We start from the raw sequence: 15296 nt of genomic DNA on the forward strand, positions 1-15296 counted from the left end.
ACACGCGCCCCTTAAAGATACACGCGGTGCTTCCGTTTTGGCGCAAGTATCTACAGAACAGGTTTGCATTAAGATCCAGGCATAGACGGACTTCTAACATCGATTAATATCAGAGTATAATCTCCATTTGGTGCCTGCATCCAGAGCAGTTAATGGAAATAATGGAAATGTAAAGAAAAATCTATTAAAGACAAAGATTTACACATTTACATTTCATTTTGCATTTGTCCGTTCATGTTCATTTAGGTTAGTTCTGTATCTGTATATATGTATTTATATATATATTTTTTTTTTATACATAACATATATTTATTTTTTCTCTTTTTCTTTCCTTTTTTTTTTTTTTTTACAAGTAATTCATTTATTTTTATCGCTTTATTTTTCTTTAAAAAAAAACTTTTGCCTGTTGCTTTTGCTTTTCCCTGTAAGGAAATCAATGAAATATTAATGTAAAGATAAATAAAAATGGTAATTCTTCTTTCATATTTTGTTATTTATCTTGATATTTCCACATTTATTTATTGCATTTATTAATCTATCTTGATATTTACACATGTATTTATTCATTTATTAATTAATGTTGATATTTACACATTTTTCTACATATTAATCCATCTTGCTAGTCACACATGTATTTATTCATTTATTAATTAATCTTGATATTTACACATTTATTCTACATATTTATCCATCTTGCTAGTCACACATGTATTTATTCATTTATTAATTAATCTTGATATTTACACATTTATTCTACATATTTATCCATCTTGCTAGTCACACATGTATTTATTCATTTATTAATTAATCTTGATATTTACACATTTATTCTACATATTTATCCATCTTGCTAGTCACACATGTATTTATTCATTTATTAATTAATCTTGATATTTACACATTTATTCTACATATTTATCCATCTTGCTAGTCACACATGTATTTATTCATTTATTAATTAATCTTGATATTTACACATTTATTCTACATATTTATCCATCTTGCTAGTCACACATGTATTTATTCATTTATTAAATAATCTTGATATTTACACATTTTCTTATTATTTTAGCATACAGATTAATTCTTATTTATGGCACTCCTACGGCTCCATAATCCATAGGAAGTGGGTATAATCTTCAATATATTCCAATATCTTTTTGTCTGATAGGTGGGTATACTGTAAACTGCAAGAAAAAAGACTACACTACAGTTGTTAGAGTTTAACTGAAGGAGCCAACGTGTCGTGATTGAAATGGTATCTACAGAAACACTCGGACTCTAGGCACAATAGATAAATATACCTGAAGTGCAAACTTCAAACTTCAAACAGGGACATATAATTTACAACAGGTGGTGATAGAAGTAATGTGCTTGTTGTAAGTCTCCCAGATATGGAAACATTTTATCTTTACGCCATCTTGTGGTCAAACCAAGGAAAGACCGGAAGACAAAATCTTATGATGAACCATATCGACTATATCTGCAAATGTATTGCAATTTCTGTAATTTATTTTATCTATCTTTTTAATATTTATCTGATCATACCATTCAACACACTGATTCAGCATCTATGATGTGCCAGAATTAGGATACACTGCGTTTTAAACAGTCACTCCCCTGCTCCTGTTGCTGGATACATTCAAATGCTTACATTCAAAACTTCAGGTAAACCAGGTCATATTTCTGTGTTAACATCATTAATGAGGATAAAAACACTGTGTTTGGAACTTTAAAAGAAAAAAAGCGTATTTTCTACATTGAAATAGAATAAATATGGATGCTGATAGACGTTTGGTTACACTTTTATAAAGAACAACATGTACATGTGCCAAGAAATTCTATGACGGCATTTAATTCTTTTATATGTTTCATTGTAATTATCATGGTTGTATCACACATTGTCCAAAAGATGGCGTCTGAGTCACTTTTGACTGTCAACAATTATTTCCATGTTGCAATTTTTCAGTTTAAATCTAAATAAGAGTCTTCACATGCAGCAACAATTTTCACATTAAAGTGTGTATTGTATGAACGAGAACATGTTCAGGAAAACCACCGTCCGAATCTAAACATGAGCAGAAGGGGGTTGATAGGCTTCAGTGCACGGGCGTGTGGAGCTTCTTTAGGCCATGAGTCCAGTGCCTGCGGGGCAGAGCTGTCAGGTAGATCAGGTGGTGAAAGAATGGAGGGATAACACAGGGTGACAGACTGCGAGGGTCAGGGTCGGACCCAAATTCCACATGTTCCTTCTGTGGATGAACATGCCGAGAATGTGATTTGGGGATAAAAAAATATGAATTTAAAATACAGAGCAGCAGTTTATGTGTCCTTGGCTGAGAGGAAGGAGCCCTCTCAGTTGCTTCATTGTGACGATTGTGCTTTGGTGCCATCTTTTTCTCTATTTTCTCACAAGCATCCCCTCTAACCCAGGATTCCCTCGCTGGGATGACTCACACCTCGCATTTAGCTTTAGATAATGTGAAGTAAGAGCATGTCTTCTTAAATGCCACACCAGGACTTCTGCCTGAGTAAGCAGCACACTAGAGCTCCTCTCCAGCTTGCCTTTGCTTACTTGTCAATAGGAAAACAACAGTATGCATTTGTTTGTGTTTGTCAGTTCAATGCTCGCAACAAATAGCAGCATTTATTTATAGTAAAGAGTGAAATTAATAATTTGCAGAAACACTGACGCGACTATGTGAATTGATGTTGACACATTTCAGCAGATGATCAGGAAATCCAAACTCGAGCGAAGAGGAAAGTTACATTTATTCACTTTTGTGTGCTCCGGAGACAATGGGGATGAGAAGAACGACAAGGGCTGACAGGAAACAGTTCAAAATCAAAATCAAGTCCTACATTTTTTTTGAAATACCATTGCTGTGTCATGTCCATATCTGTTTGTCTGTCAGCAGAGAGGGCCAACATGCACATGTCCGTGTGTGATTAGACTCGACATGCTCTAACAGGCACCAGGGCATGTGATAGAGGCTCCTGTCAGTCTGATGTTCTTCTGCCCATGTGTGCCTATGCAGATTGACAGGATTGTATGATAGAGAAGGCCAGTGCTACATGGTTTGTTGTTATGTGTGTTGTGCTTTTGACCCTCAAGGGCCACCACACCTCGGCTGAGCAAGCAGTCCCTTCCTCCTGGCTGTTTACCCCTTCCTCCTCATCGTAGCTCTGGCAATGAGAAGACATGTTGAAACTGGAGAAACCTGAACTATCTACTGTATCTATCTATCTATCTATCTATCTATCTATCTATCTATCTATCTATCTATCTATCTATCTATCTATCTATCTATCTATCTTTCTATCTATCTATCTATCTATCTATCTATCTATCTGTCTATCTATCTATCTATCTATCTTTCTATCTATCTATCTATCTATCTATCCATCTACCTATCTATCTATCTATCTATCTATCTATCTATCTATCTATCTATCTATCTTTCTATCTATCTATCTATCTATCTATCTATCTTTCTATCTATCTATCTATCTGTCTATCTATCTATCTATCTATCTATCTATCTATCTTTCTATCTATCTATCTATCTATCTGTCTATCTATCTTTCTATCTATCTATCTATCTATCTATCTATCTATCTATCTATCTATCTATCTATCTATCTATCTTTCTATCCATCTATCTATCTATCTATCTATCTATCTATCTATCATCTATCTATCTATCTTTCTATCTATCAATCTATCTATCTATCTATCTATCTATCTACCTATCTATCTATCTATCTATCTTTCTATCTATCTATCTATCTATCTATCTATCTATCTATCTTTCTATCTATCTATCTATCTATCTATCTATCTATCTATCTATCTATCTATCTATCTTTCTATCTATCTATCTATCTATCTATCTATCTATCTATCTATCTATCTATCTATCTACCTATCTATCAAAACAATCGTTCCACCAGCTTCAGGTGAAGAAGCCAGACAATAGGTCACGTAACATCAGACACTTTGGCAGCCACTTGGCTTTCACAGTAAGTGAACATTTTATGATGCTGTTGGATGTCTCTTGTCCTATCTTGGTGTCATATCCATTTCCCAAATCAACTTTATTTGATGCACTCTCTCCTGTGCGACTGCTGCACTCTGAATATCCAGTTAGCAGTTTTTCAGAGTGCTCACTGCTAAAAGCGGTGGATTTGATTACAAAGTCTTTTTATTAGGTTTTTCCTAACGAGTGCAGTTCAGCTGCTGTGATTCTCTTCTGGTGTCTTCACCAAACTATATTATAACATAGGATCAGGAAGCCATGATGGCTTATGGTGCTATTTATAGTTTTGCTTGTTTGAGAGTTCAAATGGACTACCTGCTCATTTGATTGAACCTTGATGTTTTTTCTTTCCCTTTTTCTAACCAATTTAACTTTTTCTCCAGATTTGACCAACATGATAATTGCATTGAAATGGGTTTATTACAGCTTTTTACAGCTTTGGTTCATTTCTCAGAACAAAATTGAAATTCTCAAAACTTCTTCTTCAACCGTCACATCATTGTGTCACTTGTGCATATCAAAAAAGTAGTTACTCATTTCTTTGAACAAGTTGCAAATGATTTGGTACATCGATGCAAGTGATTCTGTACAATTCTCTGCTGTATCCTACATTTTGGGTTGCTTATGTCATGTTGATCAAAATGTATTATAAGGGTCTGTTGAATAGTCTCACCCCCCACAACATTAAGGCATTAGTTCCTTGTGTTAGTCTTTACATGAAAAATGGTTCAAAAAGTTGTAGAGATGCACCAATCCAGTTTTTTCCGATCCAATCCGATACCGATACCTGGGCTGAGCGAATCAGCCGATACTTGCATCAGGCTTGACATAAACATTTAGCCTTGTTAAAAAAGGTAACAAATGAACACAGATATAAATGTAATAAATATTATTTATTAACAAATAAGTGTACACAAATAAACAACACTTCCATGTAAAGTGCACTGCAAACACATGTTTTAAAATGTAATATAAAATAAAGCAGCTGCCTGAAACCCAACAAACATTGGCTTAATTAACTTGCTGTGTATGATATTAAGAAAAAAGAAACGACTGGATCGAAATGCTGGATCGGCCTCATTCATCGTATATCGGATCCAGCTGATTATGCAATATCGAAGCCGAAATCCGATCCAGGTATTGGATCGGTGCATCTCTGACAAGTTGTCATAATTTGTTGACACATTTCTATACATTTGTAGTAGACGGTTTTTTCAACTCTATCCTGAATTGGTAAATTGTTCCCAGGTGAATTTTGACTTTCTCTAATGAAGGGAAATGTGTGGGTGAGAATTTGTGGCCCAACAGACAGGAACGTCAGGAGGTGTAGGAAGACTGAGCTGTAATTCCTACAGCACTGCATGTACAGTTTTCCCTGAGGAGATGCAGTGCTGTCTTTTCCTTTCTGTGTTGCAATGTCAACAAATTCGAGTTCAGACAGTAAAAGTGTAAATGTGAATCTTGTCCAGTCTCTTGCAATCGATCTCCCACATACACTAAGGTGTAACTTACAATTTACAACAGAGTACACTGTTATACTGACAATATGACTAAACAATTTGACTGTCTTACCAAAGCATTTGCAACTTGTTCAAAGAAGTGAGAAACTGCTTCTTTAAAGTGAACAAGTGACACAATGATGGGAAGATTGAACAGGACTTTTATGATAATTTCCATTTTCATCTGAAAAATGAACCAAAGCGACTGAGAACATTTGTATTAAATTAAATCAGATGATTCGTTATTAAAAATGAGCAAAACTTACTCACATCCATCTTATACTGATCAGCAATAACACATGGGACCGCTAAATAAAGTGTGGTCAAGGCTGCTGTCAGTGAAAACCACCTCTCTGTGATCTTCCTCCACTAACAGGTATCCCCAAGTGTCCCTGCAGCTCCATCAACTCCTCCCACTCCTCCCTGTCATCATCACAGGAGAAGCATCCTCCTCTCCGTGGAGCTGGTCCCCTGACTGACTTTTCACAGTCCGATGCCCCGACAGGACCCAGCAGTCATGGCCGGCAGTTTGACCCATCAAGGCTCCCCGAGCCCCGGCTACAGCTCCAACAACGCGGTCCCTGTGCCGGTCATCACACAGACGGACTCCAGGGACAAATGGAGCAAAAAGATGGATTTCCTCTTGTCTGTCATTGGCTTTGCGGTGGATCTGGGAAATGTTTGGAGATTTCCGTACGTTTGTTATCAAAACGGTGGCGGTAAGTGGTTTAGAGATTTTCAACCGGGTCATTCAGCTTCATTTCACAAGTTAGGATTTGTCTCATTTAAGGAGATACTTGCACGACACTTTCATATTTTCATCAAATCGATTAGATCTCAGAATTTCTGCTCATTTGAATTATTCACCAACAGGCTGAAGCTGCGCATCTGGCAGCAGAAACTGTCCCCGGTGCTGAAGCGCACATCTGTAGTCTTCACATCCTTCAAAAAGTGCACTTAAAAGTTTTTACACTTTCCCCGTTACACAGCCTGTATCTTTTTTTCTTTGGTTAGTTTTAAATATATATATCTTCTATAGAAATGTACAATACGGGAGCTTCAATCCAAGCGTTTTATGACAGAAACATATCCAATGTTTAGTGAATACTAAATTATTCATATTTATCTTTTCAGTCATTGTGTATTCTGTTTTGCTTTACTCAGTATTTTAACATCAGCAAATTGAGGTCGGTTACATTACAGCAGCCAATGCGGTTGAAAGTTAATTTATGTAACACCTATATTAACAAGGCAATTCGAAGTGCTGCATATAAGACATAACAATCTTTAAGACCAGATTTAAAAGACGATTAAAAACACATATAAACAGGGTTGGAAAAAAATAAATCATAAAAAGGAGATAAAAAAATATTAATAAGTTATAATTATAAGTTAATAATAATTAATAAGTTTAATTTTATAATTTTGACATTTTCTGACATATAGCCTCAGTAGTCTGTTCTTGTCCATGGTTTAATGTAAATCACAATGAGCAGTAGAGGCCATTCCTATTTCATTTTCTAATTCTGCTTCAAGCCCTCTTAAGTCCTCATTGTCGAGTTGATGCATGTCATCGTTTCGTAATGACACATGAGACAGAACAGTCATTTTGACTATCATCTAAAAGCCCTACATGACATGATGTACCCTCACGCATCTCTGTGCAGGTGCTTTCCTTATTCCCTACATTTTGATGGCCATCTTTGGTGGTGTGCCGCTCTTTTACATGGAGCTGGCACTAGGGCAGTTCCACAGAACCGGAGCCATATCCATATGGAAACACATCTGTCCCATTTTCAAAGGTAAGGCCTCACACTGTGCTGCAAAACAGCAGATATACAAATATTTACATTATGGGTAATCACTTGGTAAACTCAGGGATACGATTATACACATTTTAATCTTCAATCTCTACGTTGTCCAAAAGAAAAAGTTGATAACTGTAAATGTATCTTCAGAGAGAGTCAGAGATCCTCCTCTCTCATCTCTCTCTTCTGTTTCAGGTTTAGGATATGCCATCTGCATCATCGCCCTGTATGTGTCCTTCTACTACAACACCATCATCGCCTGGGCCCTGTTCTATTTTTACTCCTCTTTCTCCAGCATCTTGCCTTGGACAAACTGTGACAATGTGTGGAACACTGCCGACTGCACCGACTACTTTGGCAACGATAACGTCACCTGGACGAATTCCTCCAGGTCTCCGGCAGAGGAATTTTACACGTAAGTGCATGTAAGTGTGAGTAACAGAAACCAAGTATATAAATAGCTTTACAGTAATACTCTACACAAATATTGTCAGCCAGTGATTCGGTGCGGGGGGAATGTTGCCTTGCATGCTGAAACTGTGATGATTTGAGGGTTTTATCATTATAGGAGGAACGTTCTTGAGATCCACAAGTCATCAGGGCTGACAAACGTCGGGGGCGTTCGCTGGCAGTTGATGCTCTGCCTTTTTCTCATTTTCACCATTGTCTACTTCAGCCTCTGGAAGGGCGTGAAGACTTCAGGGAAGGTAACACATTGCAGTTGCTTTACTACCATGACAATACAGAAGATTAATGCGTATCTTCTTCACTTGATCTCTGGTCCTCCTCCTGATTTATCTCTTTCTTCTACACCAGGTAGTGTGGGTGACAGCCACCTTGCCCTACATTGTGCTTTGCATCCTGCTAATAAGAGGCGCCACTCTGCCAGGAGCCTGGAGAGGTGTGGTGTTTTACCTGAAACCCCAGTGGGGGAAGCTGCTGGAGACCAGTGTGAGTTGTGCAAAGTTTGTCAATCAGCTGGTCTGTCACAAAAGGATACAATTCCCTCTTCAATAACAAAAAAAAAGGTTATGCCTCATATGTTTGGTCCCTTGAGAATCTTTTTTTTTTTATTATTCCTGTCAATTTAAAAGATCCATATTAAAGCAATTACAAATTCATTTTTCAGTTAGGGCAAGGTGCTCCACCCGACGTGTCGATCGATCATAGAAAAGAAAGATGAAGACAGAGGAGAAATATGTTTCAATGCAGATAGGAATAAACTGAGCGGGTAATTGATCACTGCATGTTGAAAGAAAGAATGACTTCTTAGTTTGAATGTTATTTTATCCGTGTCTTTAATTGTGGTGTAGTACTCCAATCCGTTTGAACAGATGTTGAGATGTTTCTTTTCAAAGCATTTACGGGTACTCTTACTGCGATATTCTTACTCATCTCTTTGGTCCACCACATGTTTTCCCTAGAAGTACAAATTATAAATTGATTAATGCAAAACAATAATTGCATGATATGTTCCATTTTAACTGGTAAACTCTGGGGAAGACATGAGGATATGACTAACATGTGCGTCTTCACTGACCTGCCAACATTTAGGAGTTCCTGATCATATTTAACTTTTTTGGACAGGCAGTAGTTTGATAGATACCTTCTTTTATTTCTACCCACTGTGTCCCTTGAGAATCTGCCTATATAAGCTATATACATATATAAATATATATATATATATATATATATATATATTTATATATATATTTAGATCTATGAAACATCCTCATTTTCATCTCCGGCTCACGGTGGTTGTTTGCTAAACATGTGTGAGTGCTTTGGTTGGAAGGGAATATGGATGAGACGAAATGAGATGCATAAATAAGCCACAGAGCAGGATAATAAGATGCATAATTGGTTTAGATTTTCTGCCCATTAACAAAGGCCTCCCTTTCTGTCTCAGCCACCGATATCCAACGCTGCCCTCTTCCTTTTAATACTGAATGCGTGTTGCTCTTCAGATCTCGCTGCGTACAGCTGTGCAGCAACTAGATTTCTATACGACTGACACAACACTTCTTCTGTTTGGTAAATTACAGTCACAGGGATCGGTAAAAAAAAAAAAAGAAAATTTGAAGATATTAATTTCATCTGGAGGATCACTGAAAAGAAATACCTGCTTCTAATCTGAAATACTTTATTTGTATGTTGTTATATACCCATGGCAACCTATAACATCTCAGAGCGTGTAGTCTCAGGTTGTGTAATACCTCTTTCTGTCCCTCCTGTCTTTTCTAGGTGTGGGTGGATGCTGCTGCTCAGATATTCTTCTCTCTGGGGCCCGGGTTCGGGGTTCTCTTGGCTCTCTCCAGCTACAACCCTTTCACGAATAACTGCTATCGGTGAGAGCTTTAACGCAGACCCACGACACACTGAGTCATTTGAACCTACAGTTGTGGCTTGAACACAGCTTAATAACCTCCTGCTGCATTTGAGAATTGGGTTTAATAACTTTAGTGCACAGTACAGGGTCAGAGGTTTTTGCTCATGCATTGAATAAGATGGTGTGGTCGAGACAATGTTATTAGAGGGAGGAGTGGTGAATACGACATGTTGGGTATGAATGCCAAGCTGTACACAGGAGATTAAACTGTACACTCTCAGTAGGACTAATAGTGTGTGTGGCTGTTGTGATTAGTAGAGCACAGTGAGACATGTGAGGGAACAGTAGTAAACACACAGATCATGAATGAAACATATTCCAAACACTCCTCAGTGTGATTATGATGTTTTCAATACTGACCCCCCTAACCTTTGTTTTTTTATTTTACTTTTGATTAAAACATATGTATATACATTCTGTACCATTCAATTGTGTTCTTTATGAAAAAAATTGTATACATTTCAATTGCAAAGTACCTGACAAACTGGCAAATATGGCTCAAAACACAAGTAGTCCTTTGGGATCTTTAACACAGAGGCTTGTTTATTTATTTGTCTATTTTATATTGTAAAAAGTGAGATTTTCATGTTTTTTTTTAAATTATAAAGCAGGTCGGAGTGCTTTATAAAAAAACTGTCAAAGTATCACAATGCTCCATCTACAGGGAAATGCATGCAGCCCATATTCAGAAACTGTCCTTTAAAAGACTCATAAAGACTTCCTTATGGTTGTGATGTAGAGATGCAGAGATGAGAAAGGCACTATATAAGTACAAGTGCATTTACCATCCATCCGGAAACGCTGACCAATCAGAGCAGAGTGGGTTTTTTCAAAGGGGGGTTAGAGAGACAGGTGCTAAAATTGATTATGGGTAAACACAGGTATATTCACGCAAAGATAATGTGTTTTTGAGCATTAAAGAATGTAAACATGTTCAAGGAACCTGAAAATGAGTATAACATGGGACCTTAATGACCATTTCTGTGGGGCTGCTTGCAAACGCAAGGTTTTCCTTTAGTAAAAGCATTCTGCCAATGGACAATATTAATGACAGATGTTAATGAACACACAACACACACCCTTCAGCATTCCTCATTAGTATTGCTGCGAAATGTCTATGTTTTGCTACCCTGGAGTATCCTTATGTGTCAGACACAAAGCTGAGGAGAAAATATAAAGGAACCCATTACTGTGGAAAAGGTCAGAAGGGTCAGCAAAGACAGAAAGACGAGGAGTAGCAGTGTGTCTGACAGAAATTAACAATTTGGTTTAAAGAAGAATTTTATGAATGGCAATTATAATGCTGCATATCCTTGAACAGGGCTTGATTTCTTCCTTAACAGTGACGCCATTGTGACCAGCCTGGTGAACTGTTTGACCAGTTTCGTGTCGGGGTTCGTGATCTTCACAGTGTTGGGCTACATGGCAGAGATGAGGAAGGTGGAGGTGGAGGATGTAGCCAGGGATAAAGGTCAGCCGATATATTATATATATATATATATATATATATATATATATATATATATAATACGATTTATACTGTATTTACAGTTATGAAAAGATAGAACTCGATTATAAACCAAACAATGACCCTGATCTCTTTATGTTCAATATACTCATGCTTTCAGGACCGAGTTTACTCTTCATCACGTATCCAGAAGCCATTGCAAACATGCCGGGCTCAACCTTTTTTGCAATCATCTTTTTTGTGATGATGATCACGCTGGGACTGGACAGCACGGTACGAAAAGTAAATTCTGAACATACATCGTGGCCGAAGTGTGTATAACACAAAGCTATTCAGTTGGATGCAATGCTGTAGTGATGTTATTTTACTGGACTGTAAGTTTTTACCTTATATAAAGTATCCAGATTAATTAAATGACTTATGCAGATTGAAATATCTGCAAGTTACAATATAATATTGTTTGTTTTTAACTTTTTAACAGCATTCTCTGTGTGTTTCAGTTTGGGGGTTTGGAGGCGATCATCACTGCTGTGTTAGATGAATACCCAGATCAGTTATCTCACAGACGTGAACTTTTTGTTCTGGGCTTGGTAGTTTTCTGCTTTTTGGGCTCTCTAAGCACCCTGACAAATGTAAGTTATTAACATTTGAAATAAGTTGTAAATAATCTTTAATCACATTTACTGTAAGGTCTTTTTCTTGATACATTGCAGTGAACTAAAAAACTGCATTTTGATGATGGATTATGTTATTAGTCAGTGTAAACTCTTATTGACAGGGCGGTGCCTATGTGGTGAAGCTGCTGGAGGAATTCGGAGTTGGATCTTCTATCATAGCTGTGGGTTTCCTCGAAGCCATTGCGGTTTCCTGGTTCTACGGTAAACAAGATGTTATTATTGACTGACTGATATCCAGTTTCTTCAATCTGCAATTCTTATTGATGACCACTGATAATCAAACACATTGTTAGCATATAAAAAACAAATAGCTGCGTCTCTTGTTTATTTTGTTGCTTTCAGGTATCAACAGATTCAGCAATGATGTTAAGTCCATGCTGGGCAAAGCACCAGGATTATTCTGGAGGGTGTGCTGGGTTGCCATCAGTCCAGCATTTCTAGCGGTAAGATATGAAATACTCTTTACAACAAGTAGAGCTAATGTCCACAATGCAAACATTTACTGATCTTATATAAAAACCACAAGATAAAAAATATTAAATTAATAGGATCACATCAGCGTCATCCATTCAGGTGTCTCAAACTAATCCAGTAAAGGGCCGCTGTGGTTGCAGGTTTTCATTCCAACCAAGCAAAAACACACCTGATCCAACAAATCCAACTGTGTGAAGGCGATTCAGTTGGTTGAATAAGTCTGGTCAGGTGTGTTTTTGCTTGGTTGGAATGAAAACCTGCAGCCACAGCGGCCCTTTACTGGATCACTTTGAGACACCTAAATCATCTAGAGATCAAAGGGCAGAGAGAAGGATATTAAACTACATGAAGAGGAGGGGAACGTATGGAAGCCCTAAGAGGGAAATAGATGTTTTTTTCTTCTGGTGATCCATTTTCTAAGTCTGATCTAAATTGTTTTCTCTCCTGTGTTTATTACTTAAGAACAGGTGAGATTAGTTATCTAAAGGACTGTGTCTTCATAGCGTTTTGGTCTGGCAGAAAGGCTCTGGCAGGGTGCTGGGAAGCGCTTCGTCCCAGCGTGTTACCTAGGTAGCTAACTTAACGATATGTTAACAGGGGGGGCTGACTACACAGCTAACAACAACAACCTTACAATGTGTCTGTGATAAAGGAATAACACTCACCAGCAACACAAATGGGCTTTTCCATCATTGTTGTGATAGTTTCCTGAACAGGAGCTACGGTGACGGCGGCTTTTCTAGACAAAAAAGACGCTGGGTGCAGCGCTTTTTCTCAAGGTGGCTGCATGCAGCCGTATGACACTGTCTCCTCACTGAGAACAATTGAGAAAAGGTGCTGCTGCTTAGAATTTTTTTTTATATGTGGAAACTCATTTTTTGTCTTTTTCATCTGTGAAAAACTTGTTTTCACGGATTAAAAATACCCTGACAAGAAAAATTGTACAAAACATTAAAAAAACCCTGTTTTTAAGCTTTAAATACAAGAGAGAAAACAAGTTTAATCAGACCTAGAATATGGATCATCAGAAAAAGACATTTTCACTTGCCTCTCAGGGCTTCTGTACAATTCCCCTCTTCGTGTAGTTCAATATCCTTCTCTCCTCCATGCATCTCTCTGGTTGTCTTCCTCTTGACATTTTGCATTAAACTATCATGATTTCCTTTACATATTTCTCAGATATGTTGCCCTTCCCTCACTATTATGTCATATGCATGAATACAAAAGTTACGTTTACATATGGAAATGTTATGTGTCCCAACTCTTCTCAGTACATTATAGTGAGCTCCCTGATGAAAGCGCCCCTCACACTGTTCGACTATAAGTATCCTGACTGGAGCATCACAGTGGGATACCTTGTGGGCTTCTCATCCTTCATGTGGGTTCCCATCTACATGGTCTACAAGCTGGTGTGGACCCCTGGATCTCTCAAACAGGTCAGTGGATTACAGCGGAAGGAAAAAAGTGTGCAAAATGCTCAAAACATGAACTTTCTAACACTTTTGTCTTCACATTTACACTTTAAACTGTGTGATTTTCCACAGAGGTTGGCGGTGTGTCTCAGACCAGAGAGGACCATACCAGACATCCACAGTGACAGCCTCAACATGGTTACTGTGCCGTAAAAAGAAAAACACATTAACACTTGAAAAATACCCCTGCTTGTAGCTTAAATTATTATTTGTGACCAAACCTGAACATTATCTGACATTGTGACTGTTATCTGCGAATGATGTCCAATATGTCACCTGTCACTGCACATGTACACTCTGTAAAATGGTAAATGCTGCTAAATTTATAATTCAGAGAGGAACTGAGATAGCAATACTTATACCTTACTGTATGGTCTGTGTGTTTTCAGATCTATAGTATACACATGTTGCCATTTTCAAGTGATGCATCCGTGAGGTTGTAGGTGTCAATAACGAAATGGTCTGTTTTTTCCCCTAAATCAGCTGTCTTTATCTCACAAGAACCATATGCCAAGGAAAATAAAAACATATTTCTATATGTAACATTAAGCACATCATTTCTGTTGCATGGGGCCATTTTCTCAAGTAAAGTTCTATAGTTTCTGTAGTTTGTGAAAGTTAGATGAAACAATGGAAACACCAGTGTTGAACTGAGAGCAGTACAACAGTGGGAACAGTGAGGTTGACTGGTTGTCTTCCACCACTAGCATAATCACAGCAGCTTGTTTTGCATGTAATCACATAATATAAAGAATAATCAGAATAGGAAAAAAAACTCTTTGTTCAGTGGGCTTCTTACCCACTAAGTGGACAACATACAATCTGTGAGCTAATGTTTTTCACACCAACTGTTTTTTTTTGGCAATTTGAACAGATGTTGTGTGTGTGTGTGTGTGTGTGTGGGGGGGGGGGGCTTTGTGTTGGACCTAAGCAGTAAGTGATTTGTTAATTTTGAACAGAGGGGGGGCCAGTTCCTCTACCTGCAACTGGCAAAGTGATCCATGAACAGTTCTGTGGCTCTGTATTTTGTAATACAGCAGGACTCACACATTTAAAAATCTGTGTGCTACTTCAGCACTACGGCCATATAAATACACAGATAGGCCACGATCGGACAGAGAGAATTCAAGCGACCTGGGGTGGCTTTTTGCAAAGGTTTTCAATGAGTGAAGCATTTTGAGTTGAAAAAAAAAATTCTGAGTAGTAAAGCGTCCAAAATCTATTGACATTACAGCTAAATAACAGCTGAGGATGATTGCCTATATTAAAAAGACTCAACAGGTCATGCTCTGAACAGGGCGCTTTCAACAAAAAGGGCAGTGAAATATTGTGCACATCACTTTTACAAGAGTGGCCTTAGGCCTCTAATATTTCAGAGCCATGGTCGGGGCCGTAGATTATAACTTGCACAAGCCTCAGTCAGATAAGGGATCAATGAGTCAGGCAGACTAGACTAACATATTCAGCTA

At 37.7% G+C, this 15296-nt stretch overlaps 1 protein-coding gene across 1 annotated transcript; it reads left to right on the plus strand.

Moving 5' to 3' along the window:
- Positions 1–6020: 6020 nt before the first annotated feature.
- slc6a4b (solute carrier family 6 member 4b) lies at positions 6021–13980 on the plus strand (the record flags this gene model as incomplete). Its single annotated transcript, XM_083912394.1, has 13 exons — positions 6021–6258; positions 7207–7341; positions 7543–7762; positions 7916–8054; positions 8164–8298; positions 9592–9695; positions 11080–11207; positions 11365–11477; positions 11705–11836; positions 11983–12082; positions 12224–12324; positions 13627–13791; positions 13900–13980. The coding sequence occupies exons 1-13, from the start codon at positions 6033–6035 to the stop codon at positions 13978–13980; spliced, it is 1779 nt and encodes a 592-aa protein (XP_083768520.1). The 5' UTR covers positions 6021–6032.
- Between the last annotated feature and the right edge of the window lie 1316 nt (positions 13981–15296).

The sequence above is a fragment of the Echiichthys vipera genome (assembly GCF_963691815.1).
Source record: "Echiichthys vipera genome assembly, chromosome: 4".
NCBI lineage: Eukaryota > Metazoa > Chordata > Actinopteri > Perciformes > Trachinidae > Echiichthys > Echiichthys vipera.